This window comes from Scophthalmus maximus, chromosome 15, assembly GCF_022379125.1.
Source record: "Scophthalmus maximus strain ysfricsl-2021 chromosome 15, ASM2237912v1, whole genome shotgun sequence".
Classification (NCBI taxonomy): Eukaryota; Metazoa; Chordata; class Actinopteri; order Pleuronectiformes; family Scophthalmidae; genus Scophthalmus; species Scophthalmus maximus.
Window position 1 is genome coordinate 12999017 of NC_061529.1, and position 23464 is coordinate 13022480.

At 45.9% G+C, this 23464-nt stretch overlaps 2 protein-coding genes across 10 annotated transcripts in view; both read right to left on the reverse strand.

Moving 5' to 3' along the window:
* The window catches only part of LOC118286137 (regulator of G-protein signaling 6-like), a 38994-nt gene extending 36779 nt beyond the window's left edge, over positions 1-2215 (reverse strand). For 4 of the 6 annotated variants that reach the window (XM_047337760.1, XM_047337759.1, XM_035610316.2 and 1 more), the window contains exon 1: positions 605-2214. The gene's annotated coding sequence lies outside the window, so the exon portion shown is untranslated. Of the gene's footprint in view, positions 1-604 lie in introns of all 6 variants that reach the window. The other 2 variants (XM_035610318.2, XM_035610314.2) reach the window with 2 other exon arrangements.
* Positions 2216-2706: 491 nt separating this feature from the next.
* The window catches only part of LOC118286133 (signal-induced proliferation-associated 1-like protein 1), a 31603-nt gene continuing 10845 nt past the window's right edge, over positions 2707-23464 (reverse strand). For 3 of the 4 annotated variants that reach the window (XM_035610303.2, XM_035610305.2, XM_035610304.2), the window contains exons 2-22: positions 18269-19966; positions 18006-18136; positions 16720-16908; positions 15767-15941; positions 15342-15445; positions 14857-15014; positions 11293-11872; positions 9933-10207; positions 9561-9821; positions 9321-9464; positions 9087-9244; positions 8895-8977; positions 8336-8754; positions 7189-7413; positions 6438-6600; positions 6042-6243; positions 5658-5801; positions 5347-5464; positions 5038-5116; positions 4557-4669; positions 2707-3303 (exon numbers count right to left, since the gene is read on the reverse strand). In XM_035610303.2, the coding sequence (XP_035466196.2) occupies positions 3270-3303; positions 4557-4669; positions 5038-5116; positions 5347-5464; positions 5658-5801; positions 6042-6243; positions 6438-6600; positions 7189-7413; positions 8336-8754; positions 8895-8977; positions 9087-9244; positions 9321-9464; positions 9561-9821; positions 9933-10207; positions 11293-11872; positions 14857-15014; positions 15342-15445; positions 15767-15941; positions 16720-16908; positions 18006-18136; positions 18269-19724 (5211 nt within the window). In that variant the 5' untranslated portion in view covers positions 19725-19966 and the 3' untranslated portion in view covers positions 2707-3269. Of the gene's footprint in view, positions 4670-5037; positions 5117-5346; positions 5465-5657; positions 5802-6041; positions 6244-6437; positions 6601-7188; positions 7414-8335; positions 8755-8894; positions 8978-9086; positions 9245-9320; positions 9465-9560; positions 9822-9932; positions 10208-11292; positions 11873-14856; positions 15015-15341; positions 15446-15766; positions 15942-16719; positions 16909-18005; positions 18137-18268; positions 19967-23464 lie in introns of all 4 variants that reach the window. The other variant, XM_035610307.2, reaches the window with a different exon arrangement.

Consider the following 23464-nt stretch of genomic DNA (forward strand, 5'->3'; position numbering starts at 1 on the left):
CTGAAAATAAGAAACATTTCATTAGACGGATATTGAAATGCTAATCCGAAAACAAGTTACTGTTACTGAGCACACACAAACGCAGACTATAATTATATTCTCCAGACGCTTTGAGCAAGCAACCTCAGAGATAATAATTTTCAAGTTCCATTCAAAGCCCTCTGTGCTCACTTGCTTGTTTTGCTCAGCAGACGATGATCCAAAGTTAGACATTTACCCACAACTTGTATTTGTTTTTTTCCTGGGGCTTGTGTCTTTTGACACTGCCATCAAATTCCATTTGTGTGCTCGAGGATGGCAAACACGCTCTCATGTTCTCGTCTCCAGCCGTTCCCCTCTTGCACGTCTACGTTCTCCTCCTTCCTTTCTCTCTTCAAGGAAACTCTGGGAATCATTCAAGCTTAAATGGCAACACACAGACGAATGACAAATTTTTTCTTCTTTTTTTCCTGCAGTAAATGAGATCCTAAAAGCCCCCGAGGAAGATACTCCAGAAATACATGGCATGGCAAATTTGTGAACCCATGCATGCAGAGTGAACACACGCCGACACACACACACGGCCACACACATGCAGATGTTTGTGTCGACAGAACCAGCTCACCAGCTTGCTTCTCTGCACCATGTGTGCCCTTCCTTTCTTCCAGCAGTGTGTTGTTATCCAAATGGAGGTCCTGGTATTTCTCTGTAAAGCCCCCTTTTTTTCTTTTCTTTCAAAAAATATCTGAGGCTATTCAAATATTCTTCACAGACAGAAAAAGACCTAGAAAGCAGATTTTTTTTTCTTCCCTTTTTTCATCAAGCAGAACAGATGAAAGCCCAATAATTCTCATTAATAAAAGTACAATTTGTTGGCTATTTTTCCTCGGGGCAAAGGCAGATTAGAATTTGAACGGCTCCAAAAAAAAAAACGCTGAAAACGCTGTTAAACGTGGTAACCAAGGGAAACCGAGGTCACACAACTTGCGTGAGTGGCGTGCCTACTGGAGTGTGAAACCATTCGGCGGCCCACGGTGCTCACTCCACACATTCCTCTAGCACTTCAAGAGCAGGGCTGTATACAACATGCCCCCATCCCCTGCTATCAGAACTATACATCGCTATCTACACATCTACCACCTAGAAGCAGTACAACGTCGCACACGCGTGACCCAAAGTGACTGACCTGCGATCGGCGTGTCTTCCTGTCCCGCATGAGCTGCACTGCCAGCATTCACAAGGGGACAGGCAGACAGGCCGGCGGACAGACAGGGACTTCCCTAATCTGCTTTAAAGGGGGCCAGTCCCGCTATAATCTGCATTAACGCTGAATTACTGAACAGCCTGTTTATCAGGCCACAGCGCCACCAGAGAGATACGCAGCCGGCCCCGCTCGCATGGTAACAGACGTGTTGTACAGTGTAGCGCCACTAGGTGGCGCCGCCTCTTATTTCCTTTTTTTCTCTCTTCTGTCTTCGTACCGAGTTGGTGCGGGACTGCACTCACGTGGACACACGCGTCCACGAGCGACAGTGCCGTGGAGCCAGTGAGGCTGCAACCAGATAAAAGTACTGTGAGGAAATCCCACCTGTTGCCCTGCCGATCTTTCAGCTAGCTAGCCGGAGCTAGCCGGAGCTAGCGCTGCTAGCGCTGACAACACACACGCACACACACCAGCCCACGTTACAGCATGCGAGGTGACTGAGGGTGTCTACAAACCTGCCGCGGGCACATGATGTGTTCACATCTGAGCGCGTGGAGATCATTTAAAGGACAAATTCATAACCTTTCGAGGTGTGGTTGAGAACAACACGCACGTGGCCAGTTGCTCCGTCACTCGCCCGTGGACGCGACGCGACGCCACGCCCTCCTGGTGCCTAATCCAAATGTAGGAGACAAATGTGCGCAGTTCATCTCCCATGTCAACACGTGTTGAGAAGTCGAACTGAAGCCAATGAGGCTTCTGCAGTCAGAATTAGTTTAATTTGGCAGGTTTCTCCCCGCGACGGGCATTAGCCCCGAATTCCCGCTTCCTTTTCGTTTAGCCATGCTAGCAGCTAGCAGTGGAGCGTTCCACGTAATAAGCAACAGGTATTTCTCTAACGAGTCCTGACGAGTCGAGCGACTTTGGTGACGTGTCATCGTCATGTCACAATTTCAATTTTGTCCAGTACTATTTCCTCGCCCTTTGTGAGTTTGCCAGCTAGAAAGAGTTGCATGCTGAAAGCTACGGCTAAGACGCTGTTAGCATGTGGCTCCTCCACGTCGAAGTGCACTGCAGCTCATCAACGAGCAGATACAGAAGAGAGGGTTCCTTTTTAAACTAAACATTCCCATCAAGACATTCACTCGATTCCTCTATCTCAGACTGATGGAGCCTCATTATTCTGAGCTTAACAAATGCATTTTGTTTTGCACCGGACGAGGCTGTAGATGTAGAACTCTTCCACTGGACTTGCAGAACAGAGGGGCCCCTGCACCCGAGGGACGGCTACAACGACCACCGCCTTCATGTACACGCGACGGTGTGGTTTTTTTTAAAGAAAATGTGAACCTTTAAATCACTTGACTCAACAGACTACATTGTCACACATCATATCTCGGATCTATACTCGCAGTCGGGCCCCCGGGGCCCCGAGGGCCCCGAGCAGTCGGGCCACTTCCCCGTTGTCTGCCTGCGTTACTGGCGATAACACAACGACCATACAGTCACACCGCGAGGCAAAGTGTAATTCAACAAAATATTTTTTTTAATAGATATAAACATTTGTACACATCACAGCTCAATGGAAACAGGATTACATGCGGTCACACATGTTGAGAAGAAAGGTTGCAGGGACGATCTGCTGTGCGCGGAGCCCTGGGGACTCTCTCCTCCCCGAGTCTGGCTCCCTTGTCTTTTTTCAAATTGCTCCCGTCGCTCTTCACTACATCCAAGCCAATAGAGCAGAATTACATCAAAAATAATTTTTGGTGCAAATTCTGATGAATATCAAATTCTCCTTATATACAGTTGCACAGTATCCGAGTACAAAAGGAAACAGTTACAGTATGAAGCTTCAATAAGGTCTTTGTCTGGGCGCACAGACCAAATTCAGATTGGGCTTACAGGCAGATTCACGCGCTACAGAGACCTGTAGCTAGAATTTCAGGATATACACATATCTAATTTATTAACTGAACCGTACCGATTTAATCTATGGAGAGAGTTGAGGGTCAGATTGAGGCCTTTCAGCATGCTATGGATGGAGGAGGGGGTTAATTTCCATGTAGCATTTTACATGTCAGCTCTAGGGCTCTGCTTCGGGCAAGGCTGGAAATAATCTGTAACGAAATGAAAATAATCATTATTTTGGATCAAAATCTTGCCTCTCCGGTGGGAGCCTTTGTTTTGGTTAAAGGATATATATTTTTCTCATAAAAGGAGGCAGACTATTATATTAACTACATGCAGATCTCTGACTGCATATGGCTGCTTTTCTTAAATTGGCCATCATCTTTGTCATAAATACTCTTCACATAACAGTATCATATCAAGGGAAGGAATGAGAAAATTTGCGTAAACATCATATATTTACAATACTCTGAATAAGTGACAATGAATTGTAAATTTCTATATTTATGGCACCCATAATATTCAGTTTTACAATATATTTTGTCTTCATCATCTTGTGACCAGTAGTCCTGTACAAGTTTTACTTGCTTTTAACCCTCGACAAATCATACATTTGATACGCTTGTACCATCTTATTACATAGGCAATACAGACAGGCACTTGACCTTACAGTGTTTACGTTATGTGCTATGCAAATAGTCTCTCTGTCTGTGTCTACCTACTCACACTGCTACCGTAAAAGCATCTTTTATAGCTTCTCTTCTTTTGGTTAGTAATAAAAATAATTATCAGTGCCGTTAAGACTGAAATGTGAAAATTGGAGAAACAGCATTTCATGTACAACACACTATCACTTAAATCTAGAAAGTGTCAACCTTTATCAGGGGAACGCCGGGCTAATTTCACCAACTCTTGCATGGGATGAACAAATTTCAAACTGCGTTGGAGCTTTTTAATTGGAAATCTGCTCACTCGTAATTAGGTTAGCCGCGGAGCTAAATGGGGACAGTAATTTTCAATCCCTTTAGGTTAGTTTCAACATCTTGCTCTCTCTGGCATGCAGGGACACCAACAATCCATGTGATTGGACACAAAGCATCATCATTTTTTGAAAAAAATCTTAGGGAAGGGAGTGCATGCTGATCGAAACTGTCACACAGTTAGACCACTGCTCTGTTTCTGCCTTCCTGTGTCTTTTCTTGTATTTATTTGTTGTCTGTCATGCTGATTTTACCACAGATCCAGAAGGCTGAAGATGGATGGCATGAACGGTTTAAGTCTGTGTTGGCACTGGTTTGTAGAAGCCCAAGAGAAGCGGTTCATGTTGCGAGTTCCTGTTAATGAACAGCTTTTGGATGATCCTAGATGGACCCTAAAGTGTGTACAGTAGTGGTCAAACTCCTAATACAGAGCAGTCGGCGGCTGCATGCATCAGTTCATGTCAATGGTGTTGAAGACCCACTCGGTGAACTTCTTGAGCTTGGCTGAGGCGCTGTAGGACTCCTCCAGGAGTCGCTGGTTGTCCTCTCGCAGGCCCTGGATCTGAGCCTGCAGTGACACCTTGGCATCCTTCTCCTGTTGGTGACACGCAGCATGTAATTATGTGGTGAGCACCTCATGATGACTGATAAACCCAGAAGGTACCAAGCATGGGACAAAACAACAACACAAACATCCAGGACCTGATCGGAAATGTGAGGTTTCTAATTTTTGTTTTGGTACATTTTTTAAAAATCTTTTTGCACAGTAAAGAGACGTTGAAAACACAAATTAGTTGTATTTCAAATTGTTTTCTTAAAACTATGACTGAAGAACACATGAGTCAAACACATTATACATTCTCACTCTGAATCTGATTTTTTTTGTTTACATTTCAGATGAATATTTATGGTTTTAAATGGCTGTAGTGGCTTTACAAACTTTCTAATTGAATCATAACGCACCTTCTTCAGGTCGTCCTGTAGTACCTTCACCATAGATTCCAGCTGGCTCACCTTCCCCATCAGACAGGCTGGAGTCTCTCTGTGAGAAGGGACAAGCAGGACATGAGCTGGGACAAACACTGAAACGTCTGAGTACAGCAGAGGTTGAAGGAGTGGGCAAAGGTAAATGATCCAACCAAAGACTACAGCAGTGTGTGGTCCACTTGAGAGGAGGACTAATTGAGCTGCAGAAGTATCTGATTGGAGGGAAATCTGCAGGGTTCTCAATGGTACAGAGCTGGACAGAGATGGCACAGAAAACACTTTTACCCAGGCAAGGGTTGTCGCAGTGGGGCTGCCTGAGGCTCGGCCTGCTGGGGGCTGGTGGCTGCTGCATTTTCAGCTATGGAGCTCTCCTCCTGGGCTGCCAAGAAGACCAACCTCTGTTCTGAATAGAAAACAGTTAAAAAAAAAACAACATCATTAGACCCGGAGAAGAAATACAGAGCAACAGTGCCCTCTTCTGGTAAGAACAAACACATGGGTGTCTCTGCCTCAGCTTTTACTGAAAAGTACTATCCGTATTTAACCTTTACTTAAAAATGATTTTCAATGATGAATTGAAAACAATGTGTGCCTACCCTCAAAGGCCTTGGCAGCGTGTACCAGGTGGGCCCAGTCCAGCGGGCCGTCTGCCCCAGCGTCAGGCAGGGGCATGAGGGCAGACTCCTGCAGCTGCTGCCTCTTCCTCTCCAGTTCTGAGCTCTCTGTCGCTGACAGGTCTCCTGAGAAGGAGAAATACAAAAGTCAGATACACTTGGCAGCATTTGCTCATGTTCTTTAATAACAGAAAAACAACTAAGACATTTTGCAACCAACATCAATGCGACATTAATAATTGGGATAATAAGTAATATATTTCAGCCTTTGGAAGTGTCTGTCTGTTCTTACAAAATATGGATCACACTCCCACCTTCACCATGAGCGGCTTTAAGTATAATTAAAAGAGTAAGCAGAACATTCACCCAGGGATTTGTGTGACGCTCGCCGGCTCGGTCCGTGGCGAGTGGTGGGTGAGCGCGGCATGGTGGAGCAGCTGAACAGAAGGTCAGTGGGTGTGTCACGTTGTCCGCTGGAGGAAGGCTCCCTCTGCCCGCTGTAGATACTCTCATCTGACAGCGTTCTCTGAAGGGATCGCCGGCTGGGTGGCGGGCCCGGAAACAACGGCTTCAGATATGGATGGAAACAAGACAAGAAAGGGAGGTCTGAGGTCAGACAAAAGTCATAATAAGGGAGTTTTCCTACATTGCCCCTGGCAACTGCAGAAGTGCCTCCTGGGTTGAAGTGCCCCTGGTCAGGGCCCACTGTGCTACGTTACAAGCACCAGTACAGACAATTATGCCCACAGCCTTTCTCAGTACCTTCTCATCACTTGTAGTAGGTGGAGGGCTATCTAGTGTGATGAGCTTCTTCAAGTCTTCTTCCAGGCTGGACTTAGCAGTGTGCCGCTGGGGCGACTGTGATCCACGGAGATTGGCCCTTAGCTGTGGTTGGCCACTTAGGAGACCATCACTCTGGTGCCGTCTGGAGATAAAAAAAAACTAAATTCAACTCAGACGAATATTTATTTTATCCAAATAACACACTAGAGATAAGAAAAGAAAGAATCAGGAAGCAAAAGTAAAGGAGGTGGTGGCCAAGAATCTAACACAACTGTGATTAGAGGTCACCAGTTGGGAACATTTGTGAATGTAAATGTAACTGTTTTCCTGAAGCTTCCTTTGACATGACACTTCACTGCTTCACCTGGAAAAACTGGGGTTAGTTGAGCAGCTGCATAATGTGAACAGTGTTTGTCATAAACCACCAATGATGTGTTCACTTTTTGACTCAAACACTAACGTATGTTGCATCACATGAATAAAAAGAGGTGAGGATATTTTGTCACTCTTTCCTGTTACCCCAAAAATATATATTCAAAAACAACAGAAAGCTTCAAAGCCAAGCTTCACCACACGGTGGCAGTGTTGACCCAATTTCAAAAAAGCATCAATACTTGCTGAGCAGTCACTGGGACAAAATGTGACAAAATCCTTTCACTGCAAACAGCGCAGCATGACACACAGTTCTAAGCATTCACCGAAGGTTTACCAATAACAGTTTCTATCTTACTTGCGAGTGCTGCCGAAGTCCACAGAGTTGACGGTTCCCCCAGGTTTCCTCCAGCCAATCAGGTACTTCGAGGTCGCACCTTGACGAGGGTAGAAACTCTTCGACCCCGGAGACTGGGAGTTGTGGGACGTGGATGAAGAGGCTGACGCAGCCGCCTCGTCCTGTGGTGACACGGGGCTGCAGCCGCGACCCATTGGACTCCCTGAGTGGCCAGAACTGAGCGTGCTGTAGGTGGAGACATATTAGTGTAAAGTAACATGTCACAGACCTGGATATTGATTTAATTGTAAAATACACAAGGAGAAGTAGCAGCACTGTCTATCAGGTATTCTCTCATGTTGTTATATTTTAGCCATGGCTCAGTTTGTATTATCGAGGTAATATTGGTATCTTAACTTTAAAAATGAATTTCCTGTTCAAATTGTCAAAATATCTTAACAGTTAAATTAAGACTGTTCACGTATACAAGATTCTCTCCTAGTTCCGTCACTCCTGCAACTTTTGCAGATACGATCCACTGATGAATTCATAAATAAAAAAATAGGACACAATGTCCTTGCACTTCCTTTCCAGCACCTTCAAATAATATAGTAATATATAATAATATAATATAGTTTTGACATAAGAGCTTGAATTTTCAAAAGGCAAGTTTTGTGTCTGCGTGCATGCACATACTACAAAACAAAAGCTTCCAATGAACACGTCTGGTGGAGCGGAAGTGTGGGATTTAGAGTTGGGGGAACAGCGCTGAGCTCAGTCTGCATTTTCTAGCAACTTCAAGCATTTATTTCTATCATGGATACTCGGAGAGGGAGATACATACAAATGCAAAACACACACACACACACACACACACACACACACACACACACACACACACACACACACACACACACACACACACACACACACACACACACACACACACACACACACACACACACACACACACACACAGTTATTCCATTCTTCCCCTCTCCCTTTGTTGATGCCAAACCATAGAGCTTTGTACTTTTCCATCTGGTATGGTACAGGATAAATCTGGACTACAATGAATCACTGTCTGTTTAACGAAAAATACATTGATGTAAGGGGCACAAATACCTCAGCTGCCTAGAGAGCTGACGGAAACAGTAGAGCAACACACCTGGATTGGGACGTGGCGTCGTTCAGGCTGTAGGAGCCACCGTCAGGAACGAGCGGAAAGGCCGATGGGCTCTTCGCCAGGATGTCGCCACCGCCCATGGCAACAAGTGAGTCTGGCGTTGGAGGTGATTCGTCAGAGTCCCTGTGGCTGCCTGCAGGTTCTTCCTGCCATGGGATTTTGTCCTTGGCCCTGGAGGCACCGGTGGAGGAAGCAGTGCTGCTTTGGGTGGCGGTGAAGGAAGTGGCGTCAATGCCGCTGTCGGTGGATGCGCCCTGGAGGTAGCCGTTCAGCTCGAGATCACTCCGTACCCCTGAACGTGAGCTGACTTCGTACCATTTCTCGTCGCTGTGGGCGGAGCTGGAGGCATTGCTTGAGAGCGTGTTGCTGCTCGACTGGCTGGATGAATATGGAGCATCAACCTATTGAGAGATGAGAAATCAAATATTGACTTTCTTCATGTTTTTACAGTACATATTCCCAGTGTGTCTCTTTTTTTACACATATTGTAGCTCTTACCATGCAAGAAAATAAAATATGGTTCTTGTTGATTCCAGCTCACCTTGCTGCTTTTGTGCGGAGACATGTGGCTGCTCTGCTCTGTCAGCTGCAGTCGAGGAATCACCACCTTGGAAACCACCGTGTCTGAATGTAAGTGATGTCACGGCAAAGATAAGTAATGCATAATAGACGGCATGCTTTATTTGTTTTGTTAGTCGCTAATACCAAAAGCAAAGTTTGGAGTTGCCCCTACCTGCATTTGTTTTGTCCCCCAGTCTGCTGGATGTGTCGACCTCCCCTGTCAGGGACCATCCAACACCAGAGCTGGAGCAAACTTTCATCCCATTGGCTCCATCACCTGCTACCTGCCGCACTGATGACACTGGGGACTGGCAGTTGTTGTTATTAAACCTAGAGGGAAGATGAAGAAGGTCACCTACGTTGCCAGGTAGTGCAATTTAGTGTGAAGTATTTAAGAAAAATGTACCCTTCAGGGGCAGACTTCTGCCTCCAGTGGGTGGAGCCCATGGTGTCTGTGTAGGAGAGGCTTGAAGGGGAGTTTGTGTTGTGCAGCGTGCGACCCATCACGATGGAGCAGGCCAGAGCGTAGTTGTCGTTCCCTGGGGAATATCTGCGAGGATACGTGGATGTCATTCAAGACTAATACTGGAGCTTTGAGCTCAGAGTCTGCAAGTGTCATAACTGCATGATGTTAATTTTTTCTGACCTTTTGGGGTTGAGGGGCCGGCCATCGCTGGACACACTTCGAGGAATAGCAGCACAGTTACGGTCGCTGAGGTCCGAGGGCGGGGCCTTGATCAGCGTTCCCCCTGTGCCAGCAGCGCGTGTTTGAGGGCTGGATGAGGTGCGTGGCCACTTGGTGTTGTTGTTGTTGGTGGGGCGGAAGGGGAACTTTAACTCGTAGGGCATGCCCTCCTTGTGGTTCTTGTAGTCCACAAGTGGCATATGGTAGATTTCTGAGCAGCCTCTGTTGCCACATGAAACATTCACAGTCAGAATAGTTAAAAAAGCTACAAACAGCTGCATTGACTGCAGACTTTTTTTGTATCTATGGATATAGACTCTATTTTCAGTCTACCTGCGTGGTGTGGAGTCCTCGTGTGGAGGAATGATGACCACCTTCACAGTGACGGAGGTCCGGAGCAGGTCGATCATCTGCTCGTGAGACAGTGAGGCCACCGCCACCTTGCAAATCTCCACCAGTCGGCTGCCCTGCCGCAGCCCAGCCTGCCAGGCGTAACCGTAGGGCTCCACTTCGGCCACAATGCCCTCAAAGTTGACGTGAAAACCCAGCTGGCCCAGAGCGTTGCGGCGCAGGGTCATCTCTGTGGTCTGACAGCCCTTGGTCAACAGCTGCAGAACAGACGGGAGTGAAGGAGTGGAGGTGCAGGGGTAGGAATCAGAGAAAGAAATGCAAATTGCAAAACATTAAGACAAAAAACAACATTCAGAATCCATTCAAGACACGTCTCATAACATTAGCTCTAACCCCACACAGTCTGTGGCACATATTTCAATCAATACAAGTACTTGAAGTTCCCCTGCTCCCTAACTATCTTTAGACACCCTGTCTGGCCCCACCTCTGGCTGTGGGAAATTAAATAGTGATAAAGAATTGTTAGTGAAGCCCAGGAGCGAATCACAACATGAGCTGAGCTCCAGTTAGCCGCCGTTCTGCTGCCTCTCAAGTTTCCCACCAAAAAATGCCATGAAAAAGAAAACACAAACACATTCCTGATTTTTTTTTCAAGAATAGCACGTGTCAGTGCTGTTCGCAGGCAACTGTAGTGTCTTACTTTGTCCATTGCTCTCAGTCAAAGGAGGGATTTACATGCCCCACGAAAAAACACTGCCTTAATTACACCACTTTAAAAACCAAGGTAATGATATCATATCACCAAATGACTATCTATTATGCTTAGATTCAACAAAACCTCTGTGGATTTTTTTATGGGGCCTGCATAATTTGAGGTGTGGCCCTTATGTTGCTATAATAACAACAAAACTTATTTTTTTCCAGTGTACTGTTGTCGGGGGACAGAGTGGAGAGCGTGCCCTCACACCGTCCATAATGAGACTGGAAGTCTCTGATATAAATAGAAAAACTTAACTAAGCACTTTTTGCGTTTATGCCTACTCTTTGGCTACAAAGGGCCCTGACCTTTGCCCTCATTGACATGGTTACTTTTTATAGAAATGTACAGTATGTTGATCCTAATCTATTTTTATTTTTTTTGATAAGCTTTCAACGTGATTGGCTAAAACGTAAGTATGATGATAAAAGAAGTGATGAATTCAAGGTGTAAGGAAGTAGGAAGTAAAAGGGCGCGTGTGTGTATGTTCATTACAAGCTGTTTATTGTGACCTCTGACAGCTGCAGCAGATGGTATGGTGTGTCTGTGTGTGTGTGTCATAGACAGTAGTAGAGCCCCACTGACCTCAAGTCTTTTGACAACCTCTCCAAAGTCTTCTGTGTTGTTGTTGATGGAGCGCAGTGACACGCTCTCGCCGCGCTCATAGTAGATCTTCATGGAGGCGGGGCTCCCCGTTGACCAACCAATCACGTCACGTGTGGCACAGTTAAACACGACCGCTTTGGCCTCCTGATCCATCAGGATCATGAAGTCATTGGAAATGGCCAGTAGGCACTCGCGTTCAGCCCCGGCTACCTGATCTTCAGCGTGCACCTGCCAGGTCACCGCCCCCAGGCTCCGGAGCTCCGCCCCGCTGTATGGACGCACCTTCTCTCGTCGCTTGTGTGCCAGAGAGATGAAGGGGAACTTTCCGGTGGGTTCCAGCGGTGTGCTGGTCACGTGACGCTCCGCTAAGTCCCGGAGGTACTCCTGCCGTGTACGTGTCGCCATGGCACCAAACTTGTCTGACTTGTGGGCGGCGTTCTCAGCGTTGATGACTTTGGCCAACAGGAAATCCCTGAAGACCGTGGACTTGGGGAAGGTCACGCCCTTGGGAATTGGAGGGCCGAAGACGGGAACGTCCTGGGAACGGGTAACAGCCACACTGCAGAAGGAGACAGGAAAGGTTTGAGGTCACTGTGGCACGAATCTATACAACTACTGAATATGTCTTTTAATCAAAGTTCTTTTAAAGTGGTTAGTAAGAAGTTTTGTTGTTTCATCCTATCATAAAACAACAGAAACAAAAAAAACTTACAAAACTACACAGTATTACACAGTAGTCCTATAACCAGGTGGTGTGATATGGTGCCAGGGCAAACAGCACATGTGCTCGTTAAAAAAGCAAGTGGAAACATCTTTACATGGTTTCCCTGAAGTATTGTTGCCTTTGACCTGTTTCACTTGTGAGAATAAAGGAGGGCGTTAAAATACCTGCGGGCAAAAGCTCTCCTCGTGTTACCCTCCACTGCTCCTATTCCATTTGCACACAATGACTCTTCTAGAGTTGCATTACTATAAATTAGTAAACAGGTGCAGGAAGTGCTGTCTCATACACGTTGTTCGTGAGAAAATGGGCTCGATATAGAACTAATTCAGGAAAGGAAAGTTCTAGAAAACATATTGGGATTACTTTACCATTTTGGAGGAGATTTTTGGATTGTCCAAGCAGCTGGCAGCACGTTTATATCCACACTGGCTGCATAATTTCTCATGTTAAGTTGATGGTTATATATAGAGGGTATGTGTGTATACATACAGTCAGGGGCATATACTCCAAAAGCCGATGAGTATGTGAAAACCGAGACATGGCCTTGGGTAAGCTGACGTGACAGTCCTGACAAGTCGCCTTCCAGTCCATTAAACAGATAACACAGCCAGTGCCTGTAGCAGAGATGTTGCAAACCGTGCCTGACTATGCCCGGCGTATAAATACTATACATCCAATCACTGTTGACAAGCCAGCTCCCAGTGCTGACACCCTGCCACTCTCTGCTACATCATGGTATGGAGGAGCAGCGCTGCGGCTGGAGCTAGCGAGCACAGGCAGCCTACATTTCCTAAACAAAGATCTAGTTATGCAATCTCCCTTGTTGGCCCTGTGACTTGGAGGCAGCGGTTGAAAGCAGGAGATTAGCACCCCGCTGGCCCCGGGCCACTTACTCCGCTAATGCTTCGGCCTGGCTCAGTACGACCTGACTTATCCACATCTCAGCAGCAGGCAACAACTGGCTATTAATAACTGATGACTCAAAACATAAATCATAACATAGACTTCATTAAGAGATTAGGGAAGACAAAGCATTAATAACATGGTGTTACACAAGACATAAAAACAGTCACATGAAATGGTGCCAAAAAATGAAAACAGTCACCTCTTCAAGTTATATGTGTAGGAGTCTGTGTGAGTGTGATGTGGGTGCCATTATGTTTACGAACAAGTGAGTAGATCATCTGAAAATCAGCACCTCAGCATGGTTTTAAATACACCAACAAAAATAAACACCAACACATACGACTTACCTTTGGGTTTCGCCAAGAATAACGATACTCTTAAGAGTACTGCCGCCAAATGTCCCAAATGTTTGTTGCAATCAGTGCAAGACAACAAAGCGATTTGCTACGCCAACGTTTACTGGATTAAGTTCTGTAGCTACAGTTTGACACTCAAGATGAACGACGCGGTGCGGAGTGGGAAATCCCTGCAGCAGTTCCACTTCTCTTGTCCAGACTGAGGATTGTTTCCAACTCACCAGGAAAAAGCATCCAGGGAAACACCTGTGATAGTCAGGAGTGAAGTCTTGACATATGGGACTTCGATCCACTGAACATGAGATGAAGCCAAAGGCAGGCAGTGTGTGAGTGACTCTGGGTGGGGTGGCTACGATTCGATTGTCCTCAAGGACTATGTGTCTTGCGCTTCTCCGTTTCATCCATAAGGCAAACCAGGGAAACAGCCATTTTCCTCTTCCGTACAAACCAGAAAATGTTCCCTTCAGGCAAAAAACAAGCTGAAGGAAAGCGTCGCGAGTCGATGGGATGGAGTAGCTCGTCATAAAAAAAAAGTAGGAACTTGCGAGAGAGAGAAAAAAGAAGAAAAGGAGCTTGAAATAAATTTGCCTAAATTTGATGCGAGCTGCAAAACTCACCCGTCTGCTCCTGAGGTGGACTCCGCAGCTCTGAGGGATTCTGCTCTCAACAATTGTCCCCGCTCACATGCTTGCTCGGGAGAAGAGAGCACTTTGTGTGCATGGCGCTAACTCCTTCAGACCACTCCGGCTCGCGCTGCCCAAAGGCAAAGTGGCAAGCAGGGAATGGACGAGGAGGAGGAGGAGAAAGAGGGGGTGGGGGGTTTGCTTGTATTATGTGAGTGTGTGAAGAGCGAGACTCTGTATGAATTAGTGTGTGAGGGGAAGAAGTGTGTGCACGTGTGTGTGCAACTTTGTGCAAGTGAGCATGAGAAAGAGGTTAAAGGAGAAACAGGAGTAGACGAGTGAGAGGGAGCAACAATGTGTAAATAATATCTGTGTATGCGGATCACAGAAAGTGTGTGTGTGTGTGTGTGCGCGTGCGGTGGGGTAGTGATGCAGAAGTGCGAACGTCACAGAGTTGCCGACCGATGATCACGAGGCCAGGAATCATCCATCGGAGGAGGGGGGGGGGGGAGAAAAACTCCCATCAGCTTGACAGCTACTGTGGCGCCAAACGCTTCTATTCGATCATCGTCTTATGAAAAAATACAGTTGACTCGACGACCATACACAGTCTAGAAACGGTGGACGGTGGTCACGCAGCATGCTTTTATGATTTTGGACCAATGCCTTCCAGTCAATGCTTTTGTCTTAATGCTAGCTACCTGCATTGAAACAGCACCGCTGGTAAAACTCTGAGTGGTGAGGAGCTTTTAGGCGAAGACTGCTACCTGCCAGTGTGTTTGGCCCGACTGGAAAAACACAAACCATGTATATATTTGTAGAAGAAGAAAAAAACGGTGGTCCTTACACATTTACTCTACACCTCCACGCTCACTGGGTTGCTCATTCTGTCCAGTTCAGATATTATTTCTCCTCATGTACTGCGAAGACCCACCTGTAGCACGTGCTGTCAGAGCAGGGGTTGTGCACCCGAACAATGATGAAGACATGTTGAAAGTGGGAGCGAATGGTCTTGGGGGTGAAAGGGTGAGCGCCAGGCTCCTGGAACACAATCGTCACAATGTCGTTCCCAATGTGGCGCTTCCTCAGCAACTAGTCAAAGAAAAAAATTCTTAATGAGACACTTTGAGACCTTAATCGGAAAGCAAACGCAAACCAGTCACATTATATATTCCATTCAAAGACAATCAAAAAAAAGGCACTTGGATAACAATAAAAGTTTCTTTAGAATAAAAGACTTAGAATGGAGAAATTAAATGTGACACCTGAGCCACACGTCGTGTCATGCACTCCCCTTAACGATAGACCCTTCCTTAAAGGTTTCCTTTGGTGCATTTGCTGTTTCCAAACAAAGGAGTTTTCCATTTCCTGATCCACAGCTCATAGAATACCACAAAAGGCTGGGCTCTCCATCTTTACCTGTTGTTTGTTGTTGGGTGTGTAAGGCAGCAGAGTCGACACATGGAACATGAGCTCATAGTCCTTGTATGAAGTGTACAGGGAGTGAGTTCCCGTGGAATCCGCTGCAGGAAAAATAGTAATAGTGGTGTTGACACCCAAGCTACAAATACCGACATCCATCTCTCATGTATGTATTCTGTGCTCAGTGTTCTCCCTTAATGTGGTGATGCAATTTCACCCATAAAAATGCCCGCAAAATTGCATTCAGAGTCAGACACGCTCACAACAATAAAGGAAAATCTCCGGATCATTCTGTGGCGTCTGGGCAGAGCATGCAGGAGGAACGAGACAATTTCACTGTGATTTTCAAGAGTGTGTGTATATGTGTATGTGTGTCTCTGTGTTTTAGTGTGTTATCTAGAAGTGTATTTGTGGGTTGTTACTTTTGGTGTCCAGCTGGGCTCTGTACTTTGTAAAGCCCTTAAGGCGAACTTTCTCTCCCAGCAGTTGGAGAAACTCTTCCAGGGCGGGACCGGCCATCTCGTTGTTGTACATCTCCTCCTCAGTGCTCTGGCCCGCTCGGCAGTACATCACCCCCACCTTTACCTGAAAACTCAGCTGGGGAGCAGAGAACACACACCGGTTCTTTAAGACTTGGCCACTGTTTCTGCCGAATAGTCTTTTTTTTGGCCTAGGAATGTTCCTAACTGAGTGAAATGACCCTGAAGTATTTCAGCGGCAGCCATGATAAGAGCTGTACGAATTCTCTACGTGATAAGGAAATGAGCTTCAATGCTACCTATGTTATGTCCCTCAGCAGAGGAAACACTGGACCAACAAGCAGCTGTTTTATTCTCATGACACGATCCAGAACTGAAATAAATCCTTGCATGACTCTATGAGCTTCAAATCAATAAATATAGATTTCTTCTCTGTCACATTTGTCCAGTCAGGAGTCATGCTTAACAAAGTAGTTCACAATATCAACATCACAACTAAATTAAAATAATAAATGTTATTACAATCCCCAGGTTGTGAGCAAATGCACAACAAAATGAAATATTGTTTTTATTTTCAATGATGTCTATTTCGTTGTAACTCCCTGTGAGTGACTGATTGTTAAATGTTACGTCTGCATAAACTGACAGCATCAATTCTCAGGGCATACAGCGTAGAGTTTGTCACTGTACGTATTTTTTTTGTTTTATATAAAGTTGTTTTTAGTTTTTTAGTTAAAGTGCAGTCAGACTTTCTGAGCACCACAATTCTTTTCCTTGACCTCATGACATTTTCCATCACGGACAGGGAATAGTTGTCCAGAAAGGAGATATTTTGGACTCTTCTACCACAGCCAAAGTTTTTGAAATCTTTTGGGAAATTATGCTTTTCCCCCTACCCCTTGTTCATCCAGTTTCATCAGCTGCTCGGTGACTTTGGGTGTGTTGAGTGCCAGTCTGAGGCAGGGCAGATCCAGCTCGGGAAGCAGGTACTCCATGACATCTTTGATGGGCAGCCCTCGGGTGGTGCCATGCTTTGAGGTCGAGGGCACTGCATCCTCAAGGATAGAACCTCGCAGAGTTGTTAGCTGAATGGACGGAGAAGGGGAGGAGGAGATGACAGTGAGAAGAGGGAGAATACAAAGGAATGCAACTCAGGAATCCTTGCTGTGCTTTCTTGGAGATGGAACATGCTGATAGCAAAACATGCCTGCACATACACCAACGGAAAAAAGACACAAGCCACTGTGGTTGTTGAAATAATGGCAACCTCTTATTTTACGCGTAAAGGAGCCGCCATAAAACAACAAGACAATTATGACACAAAGCCCAGGGTAAACAGAACAAGGAGCTGAGGAAGAAGAGGTGGGAGGGCTGTTCACAGACTCTGCATTGTGCTGGGTTCTGGGAGTGAACTCAATCACTCAGCTATCATACGCAGCTGGAACGGAGGGAGACTTTCTCCCTTGCAAGCTAGAGGCTGTGTTTGGGCCTGTGTTTACAATGAACCTGTGTTCCATGTGGTTGGATGGTAGGCTCGGGGGCGGGGGTCCTGAGGTATTTCCTCTTAAGTATGGGGCTTAGATCAGATGCACTTGTCAAGTTCCCAACAAACAGCCTCAGGCAGCTGCCTTTATTCTCTGTTGGGGAAATGCATGTCTATTAACCCTAACTCAACATTTAAAACAGCAAAACCCAAACATGGGATACATAGTCCGCATTGCAACAGTCTATTTCTATTGACACAGAGTAGAGAAGTAAAGCTCTCCACAGAGTGGTTTGAGATTGTTGGGCACTGACAGGCCTCGGAGGCTGGAAGATGACTGCATTTCCTGAAGTTTCTTCACACATTGCTGATGTTGGGAGACAGCCGAATAGCCCGAGGGCTGTTTGCAGAATAAGAAAACAAGGAATGAGAGTTTTACCTTGAGCTTGTCTTGCTAGTAGTAGCAAGCAAAGGAGTAAGTGATTTTATGAACACATTCTATATGAGGAAACCGAATTCAAGTCTTTGAAGATAAACAAATGAAACAGAATCAATATACCTTTTTCTCACGTGCAACCAAAACAATTTCCCATATTTGTGAATGCAAAAAAAGCGCAGGAATGATCGATGTGATGCGGTAATAATAATAATAATAAGGTTGAGGCAGGGTTGTAGTCAGGATGGGACATTAAGGCTGACCTCGCTAGTTCTGAAGATGAGGCGGTAATTATACTGGTGGCCATGCTCCTTTTCCTCCTCCAGTTTCTCCCTGCGCAAGCTCACCGCCACGGGACCGAGCGCCTCGTCTATCCCAAAGTAGTTCCAGTGCTCTGAAGTCAAAGAAGTGGCAGAGAAATGGGCACAATTAAAAAAAAAAAACTGTTCCTGAACAACATTTTTTCCAAACAACACAAATTCATATACCAAGATCATGCAATGATAGAAGTTAGATCGCATCTTACCCCTAAGGTAGAAGAATTTCCTATAGTAGTAGGCTCCCAGGTCCACATGCTCCACAATGTATTGTTTGCCTTTTTCGCTGAGCGCGCTGGGGCCCTCCTTTGGCCCCTCGAGGACTGCTACTCCAGCATTAGTGCAGTGCGTGCTCACTGAAGTTTCATACAAGTTTCCTTCTCCAATTAGGGGCCCTGAGCCACTGTTACTTCCACCACCCACAAGCCCATAATACCCCATCCCGCCTGCTCCCAAACGGCGCCTTCCATTGCCATCAGTGCCTATCTCGTTGCGGAAGCAAGGGCAAGTCAGCAGCATTTCGTTGCTCTGTTCCTCTCCTGCGTCCAGACCGGGACTGTCCCTAGAACTGAGCTCTTCCTGGCTGCCACTCGGGGAGCTGTAAGGCAGGCTGTGGGTGGAGGAGAGGGTGGAGGTAGCCGAGGCTACAGCAGCAGCGGAAGCCCCAGTGGTGGTGTTTTTCCTCTTGCCTGCAGTGTGCCGCAACTGAATGACTTCGTTGAAGTCAAACAACGCGCTCTGAACATCGTAGTGGGAAAATCCTTTCTGACACACCCAGGGCTTAAGAGGGGGGCCCATGTCCTCCGTGCGGCTGTCCTCTGCGTCAGACCCCGCTCTGGGGGAGTCCAACTCACCCCTCACATTCCGAAGTTTGCGGAATATAGACTCACCCCCTGTCTCTGACTTAGTGCGTCTTTTGGGGGGCTTATCTCTGTCCTTAGCTTTAGGAGGCTGGCTGGCCACGTCCTCCTGAAGAAGATCAGTGGCGGCCTGCTTGGACCCAATGTTCAGTATGTCCTCCAGTTTCTCTGGAGCAGGGCTACGCTGGTCAACCTTATCCCCTTGATATCCCTTGAGCATTTCAAAGAAGCTTTCTCCAGCTGCTCCATGCTGATCTATTGAGGAGGTGCTGCCGTATTCACGGTGAATAGGGGACCATTTAGCGCCCGATGATGGACCCCAGTCTTCTCCACTGTCCCCACTGCCTTCCATCTCACTGATGGTCATGTCACTGTTGCTGCGCTGACGAATGCGTCTCTGCCGTGGATTTCTATGTGCAGGACCTCTGTAGTCTCCCGGGGCCAGGTAACAAGTTTCAGGGCTGTAATTGTTAGCCTGGGCCTGGGTGCGATTCTTCAAGGTATTGTGGATGTTACGCAGCATCGATGAGTCCTGAGGGCTCATAATAGAGCCTAACTTAATGTGACTTTTTCCCACAGAGGAGTTCTCTGGCTCCGTAGTTGAGTGCCACAGAGCACCTGCAATGTCTTTCCTTGGGGGCCAGTCAGCCACCCGAGCCCGTACACCCATTTTAGGCACTCCTGTGCTCACAGTGGCATGGGCATTGTCTGTGCGTGTTGACACAGCCCCTCCGTTGACCATACGGAGATGGCGGGTGTAAAACTCGTCAGTGGCCGCGATGGAACCCCCAACGGTGCGCTCCATTGGTGGGCGCTTCAGGCTGGTCGTGACACCAGTGCCAAAGGCTAAAGGCACTTAGCAGGTAGACATGGCTGCCTCTGGGATGGGATGCTGCTGCCTGCCTTCATGAGCAGATTGATTGTCTGGATCAACACGTGAAGATGCAGAAAAAGTGACGGGCCAAACCCACTTCTTCAGCACTCAAGCTTGCATATTACTTTCCTGAATGTGTCAACGCTGCCCCATGGCATTTTTCTTACACATCCCTGGGAAGAAAAGAGAAGTCAATCAGTACATACATTATCCCTTTTCTGCCTCGCACAACTTGGAATTAAGGGAGAGTTGGTTAGCGGATATCAAATAGTAAATCTTGATAATCCATATTGTTGGAAAAACAGAAAACTTTAAGTAAGAAAACTTGCTTTGCTTTGATCAATACTCTCCTTGATGTTAGAAAAAAAATAATGGTTAATCAAATTACAATCTCACTTCAAAGCAAATACCCTCCAACTTTTTGCGAGTCTTAAAATACATTATGGATTACTAATAAAAAATTTAGTATGTGCCCTCATACAACAGGACATATTTGTAGATGTGTACCGACATATTTACAGATGTGGAAAATTTTCCTCTCTGTAGAAAGGAAGATTATATACATATATACACGCACGAATGCACACGCGCACAAACATCATAAATATGTATATATGAACCAGCATGCAGAACAGAATGTGTTTTTCCCTTTAATGGCTTTTTACGAGCCAGTAAAAAGTCAGTGACATGTTCAATTTTAGATAAGGGGGCCTACTTTTCAAACCAATTTCAGCATAAACATCAAGGGGACACATGAAAGCTCTGGCAATTTCAAAAATGAGTTGTGTCATTTTTTTCCCCCTGAAAGTCTGAGCAAAGTGATGTCTTTGCCCTAATCAGTTAATTTGTCCAAAGGGGACATTAAAGATGAATTAGTTGGCAATTTAATAAAATGGTATAAGACTTATATGTCAAAACCAAGATTACATATGAGTGGGAGAAGAATCATGTGGATCCATCAGTGAACTTTTTCTCTTTAGCTGGCACAGCTCTGACATCTCTCTGTTACTGACTATTCGCGTCTGATATGTATGAAGTCTCTCAGGAGCCAACATTAGTGAATTATAATGCAGAGTTGCAGTTTTTGGGATCAAATATCCCAAGCTGCACATCAAAAAGCAAAGGGGCCCTTTGAAAGTCATCTGAGAAGTGGATGGTGATCCTCTGCCTGACAAATCGGGCCAATTTGGCAGTGAGACACTGAAGGAGATTAAGGCTCCGCTCTCAGTCGGCCCTCCCTGGCTGTGGCTGTGATCACATTAGCCACAAGCGATCAGTGCACTGTGACGGGCCTACTGCACAGTCACCTTCACAATGCATCCCAACGTCAGGGTCAACGTCATACTAACTTTGATACTCTGTTTAATAGAACAAGGACGCTCACCTTTGCTTCGAACACTAAAACCAATCAAAGAAGTGGATGTTTTTAAATAAAAGGAACGGAGAGTATAATGCCATGTATCCAGAAACATTACCACAGTGGTACAGTTAACTGACAGATGGGTCAAAAGTTCCTGAGACAATGCAATTTGTTTGATAATGTCAACATCTATTTATGAGTCAGACAGGGAGTTCAAGTGCAAAAACTCAAGGCTTTGGAGACGATTCAGTTTTCGGAGTGCCTGAGGCAAAGCATCCCCAGTCACACTTCCTTCAAAACATGGAGGAGTGTTTTCTGACAGCAAACCTAGAAACCTGTGCTTATTATGAAGCAGAGATCCCTTCTGTTAGTCCAATATTGTGCAAAAACAAGCAAGGAAAATCTTCCTGTGAGACTAACAGGCACGGTCTCTGTTCAAATTGTCATCTGGTTTGCAATCAAACAGTTGCTCTTATCTCTTAAAACCACAAACAGGAGTTGTGATCAGGATCCTCAAACAGGAATTTTATTGTAAAATGTGGACCCTCATATCCCTAGAGTCCGATAAGCCAATCGGAGCATAATCATCTTCACAAAAGGGCCTCAAATAAAAAGAAAACACAAGATGTCACAGCTTCATGGTAAGAAATGATGAGCGCTTAAACCACACTGCCACCAAGATACACCCACATCACTTTATGCAATCTTCATGCATCTTTTGAAGTCTTTGGGCAAAAGAAATTCAAATAAGATGAAAAACGATATCTCCACTGTGATCTTCCATCTGTCACATGCGGCAGGTTTCCCACTATGCGCTCTTCAAACGAATGGGGATATATTCTTTGGGGCACGGCGGAAGATTACATTTCTGGAGCAGATTAATAAAAACTTGTTAATTAAAAGGAATAAGAAAAAAAATATCATTCATGTACTACATACTCCCTCTTTCTTTGACATGAACGATGGTGAAAATAGTCGAGGAATGTAAGCTAAACTGCAGGTCTAGTCCCAGAGTGTTGGGCCTCATTTCCCTCACACTGCCAGTTTTCCACAGGGACGAACAGATGAATAGAGGCAATACACACATCCCAGAAAACAGGTCTCTAATCTCCTGACTGATGGAAGTGCAGGCAGACGACTGGCTTCGTAGTCTTGTCAGAATTAAAAGGAAGAGTGTGGCTTTGAGACTGAGAGAGCATGTCTTTTGTATGTTTGTGTGACGGGGGGGAAATGGGCCCAAAGTGCTAGCAAGGCAGTCAGGCAGAAACCAAGAAAACATTTAAAAAAATAAAACCAACGTTACAGTCTCTTTTCCATCCATCCTGCCATATTCTATCCATTCCATGCAAAATTAAACTGAGGTTTTTTTTTTTAAAGGTCAGTGGTGCATGTCCAAACAGCTTTGAGTCTGATGACTAAATGAGGTTAACTTCCTATAATTTGGGCTCTGACCTCCCAGCTGGTCCGTAAGGCCCGTCGAGAGATGAGCAAAACAGTGGAACAGACGAAATGCTGTTGACATCATGGAACACCGGAGAGGAACTACAGTTTGTTCCTCTGGTTGTAAGGACAAGTCTAGACACAGATGACTGACAGAGTAACACGTCCCCGTGAAGATTCAACCTATGTGTGTTGCAGGTGACTCAGACAGTGGGCCTTCTAGGATCTTGTTACACAACACACATATGCATGAATAGCAGAAGGACAGATGAACAGTGTTCATGAATCACACACATGAACCAAAGGGCACGACTATGTCAAATCTGACTCACAAATGTCAGAGCAGCTGAAGATATCCCAAAAGAACAAGACCTGAGTCATCGTTTTGAGATACCGTTTGGGGTGCTAAAGCGAGGTTTCCCTGAAGAAGAATCCCAGTTGCTGAGCTGGCTTGGTTGACTGGTGTCCCAGAGAGAAAGGACGGCATGCTGGAGTTGAAAGACCCTTCGTACTGGGTCTCCAAGCAGAAAGGGAATGAAGTTTCCCAGTAGACTGGGCAAGTGTTTCCAAAAGCTGAGACAAAAGAGCCAAAGGATTGCCCTACAAGCTTGTAATTACTGCGTGCTTGAAAGGGACTAAGGGGCTGTTTGGCTGACACCATTGGGTTTCAAACAGGCACCCTTCCATTTAGCCCATTGGCTCTCCCTGTCTCTTAATCTTCGCCTGCTCTGAAGGCTGACTGGGCTGTTGGGCAGCAGGCACAAAGGTCCCTCTGTGTTGGTTTGGGCAAGACTGGGGCCCCACTCCAATGCGCTGAAGTCTTTGAAATTGCCTGGCAAAGATACCTCACTATGGCTGTGTGCGTGAGGCC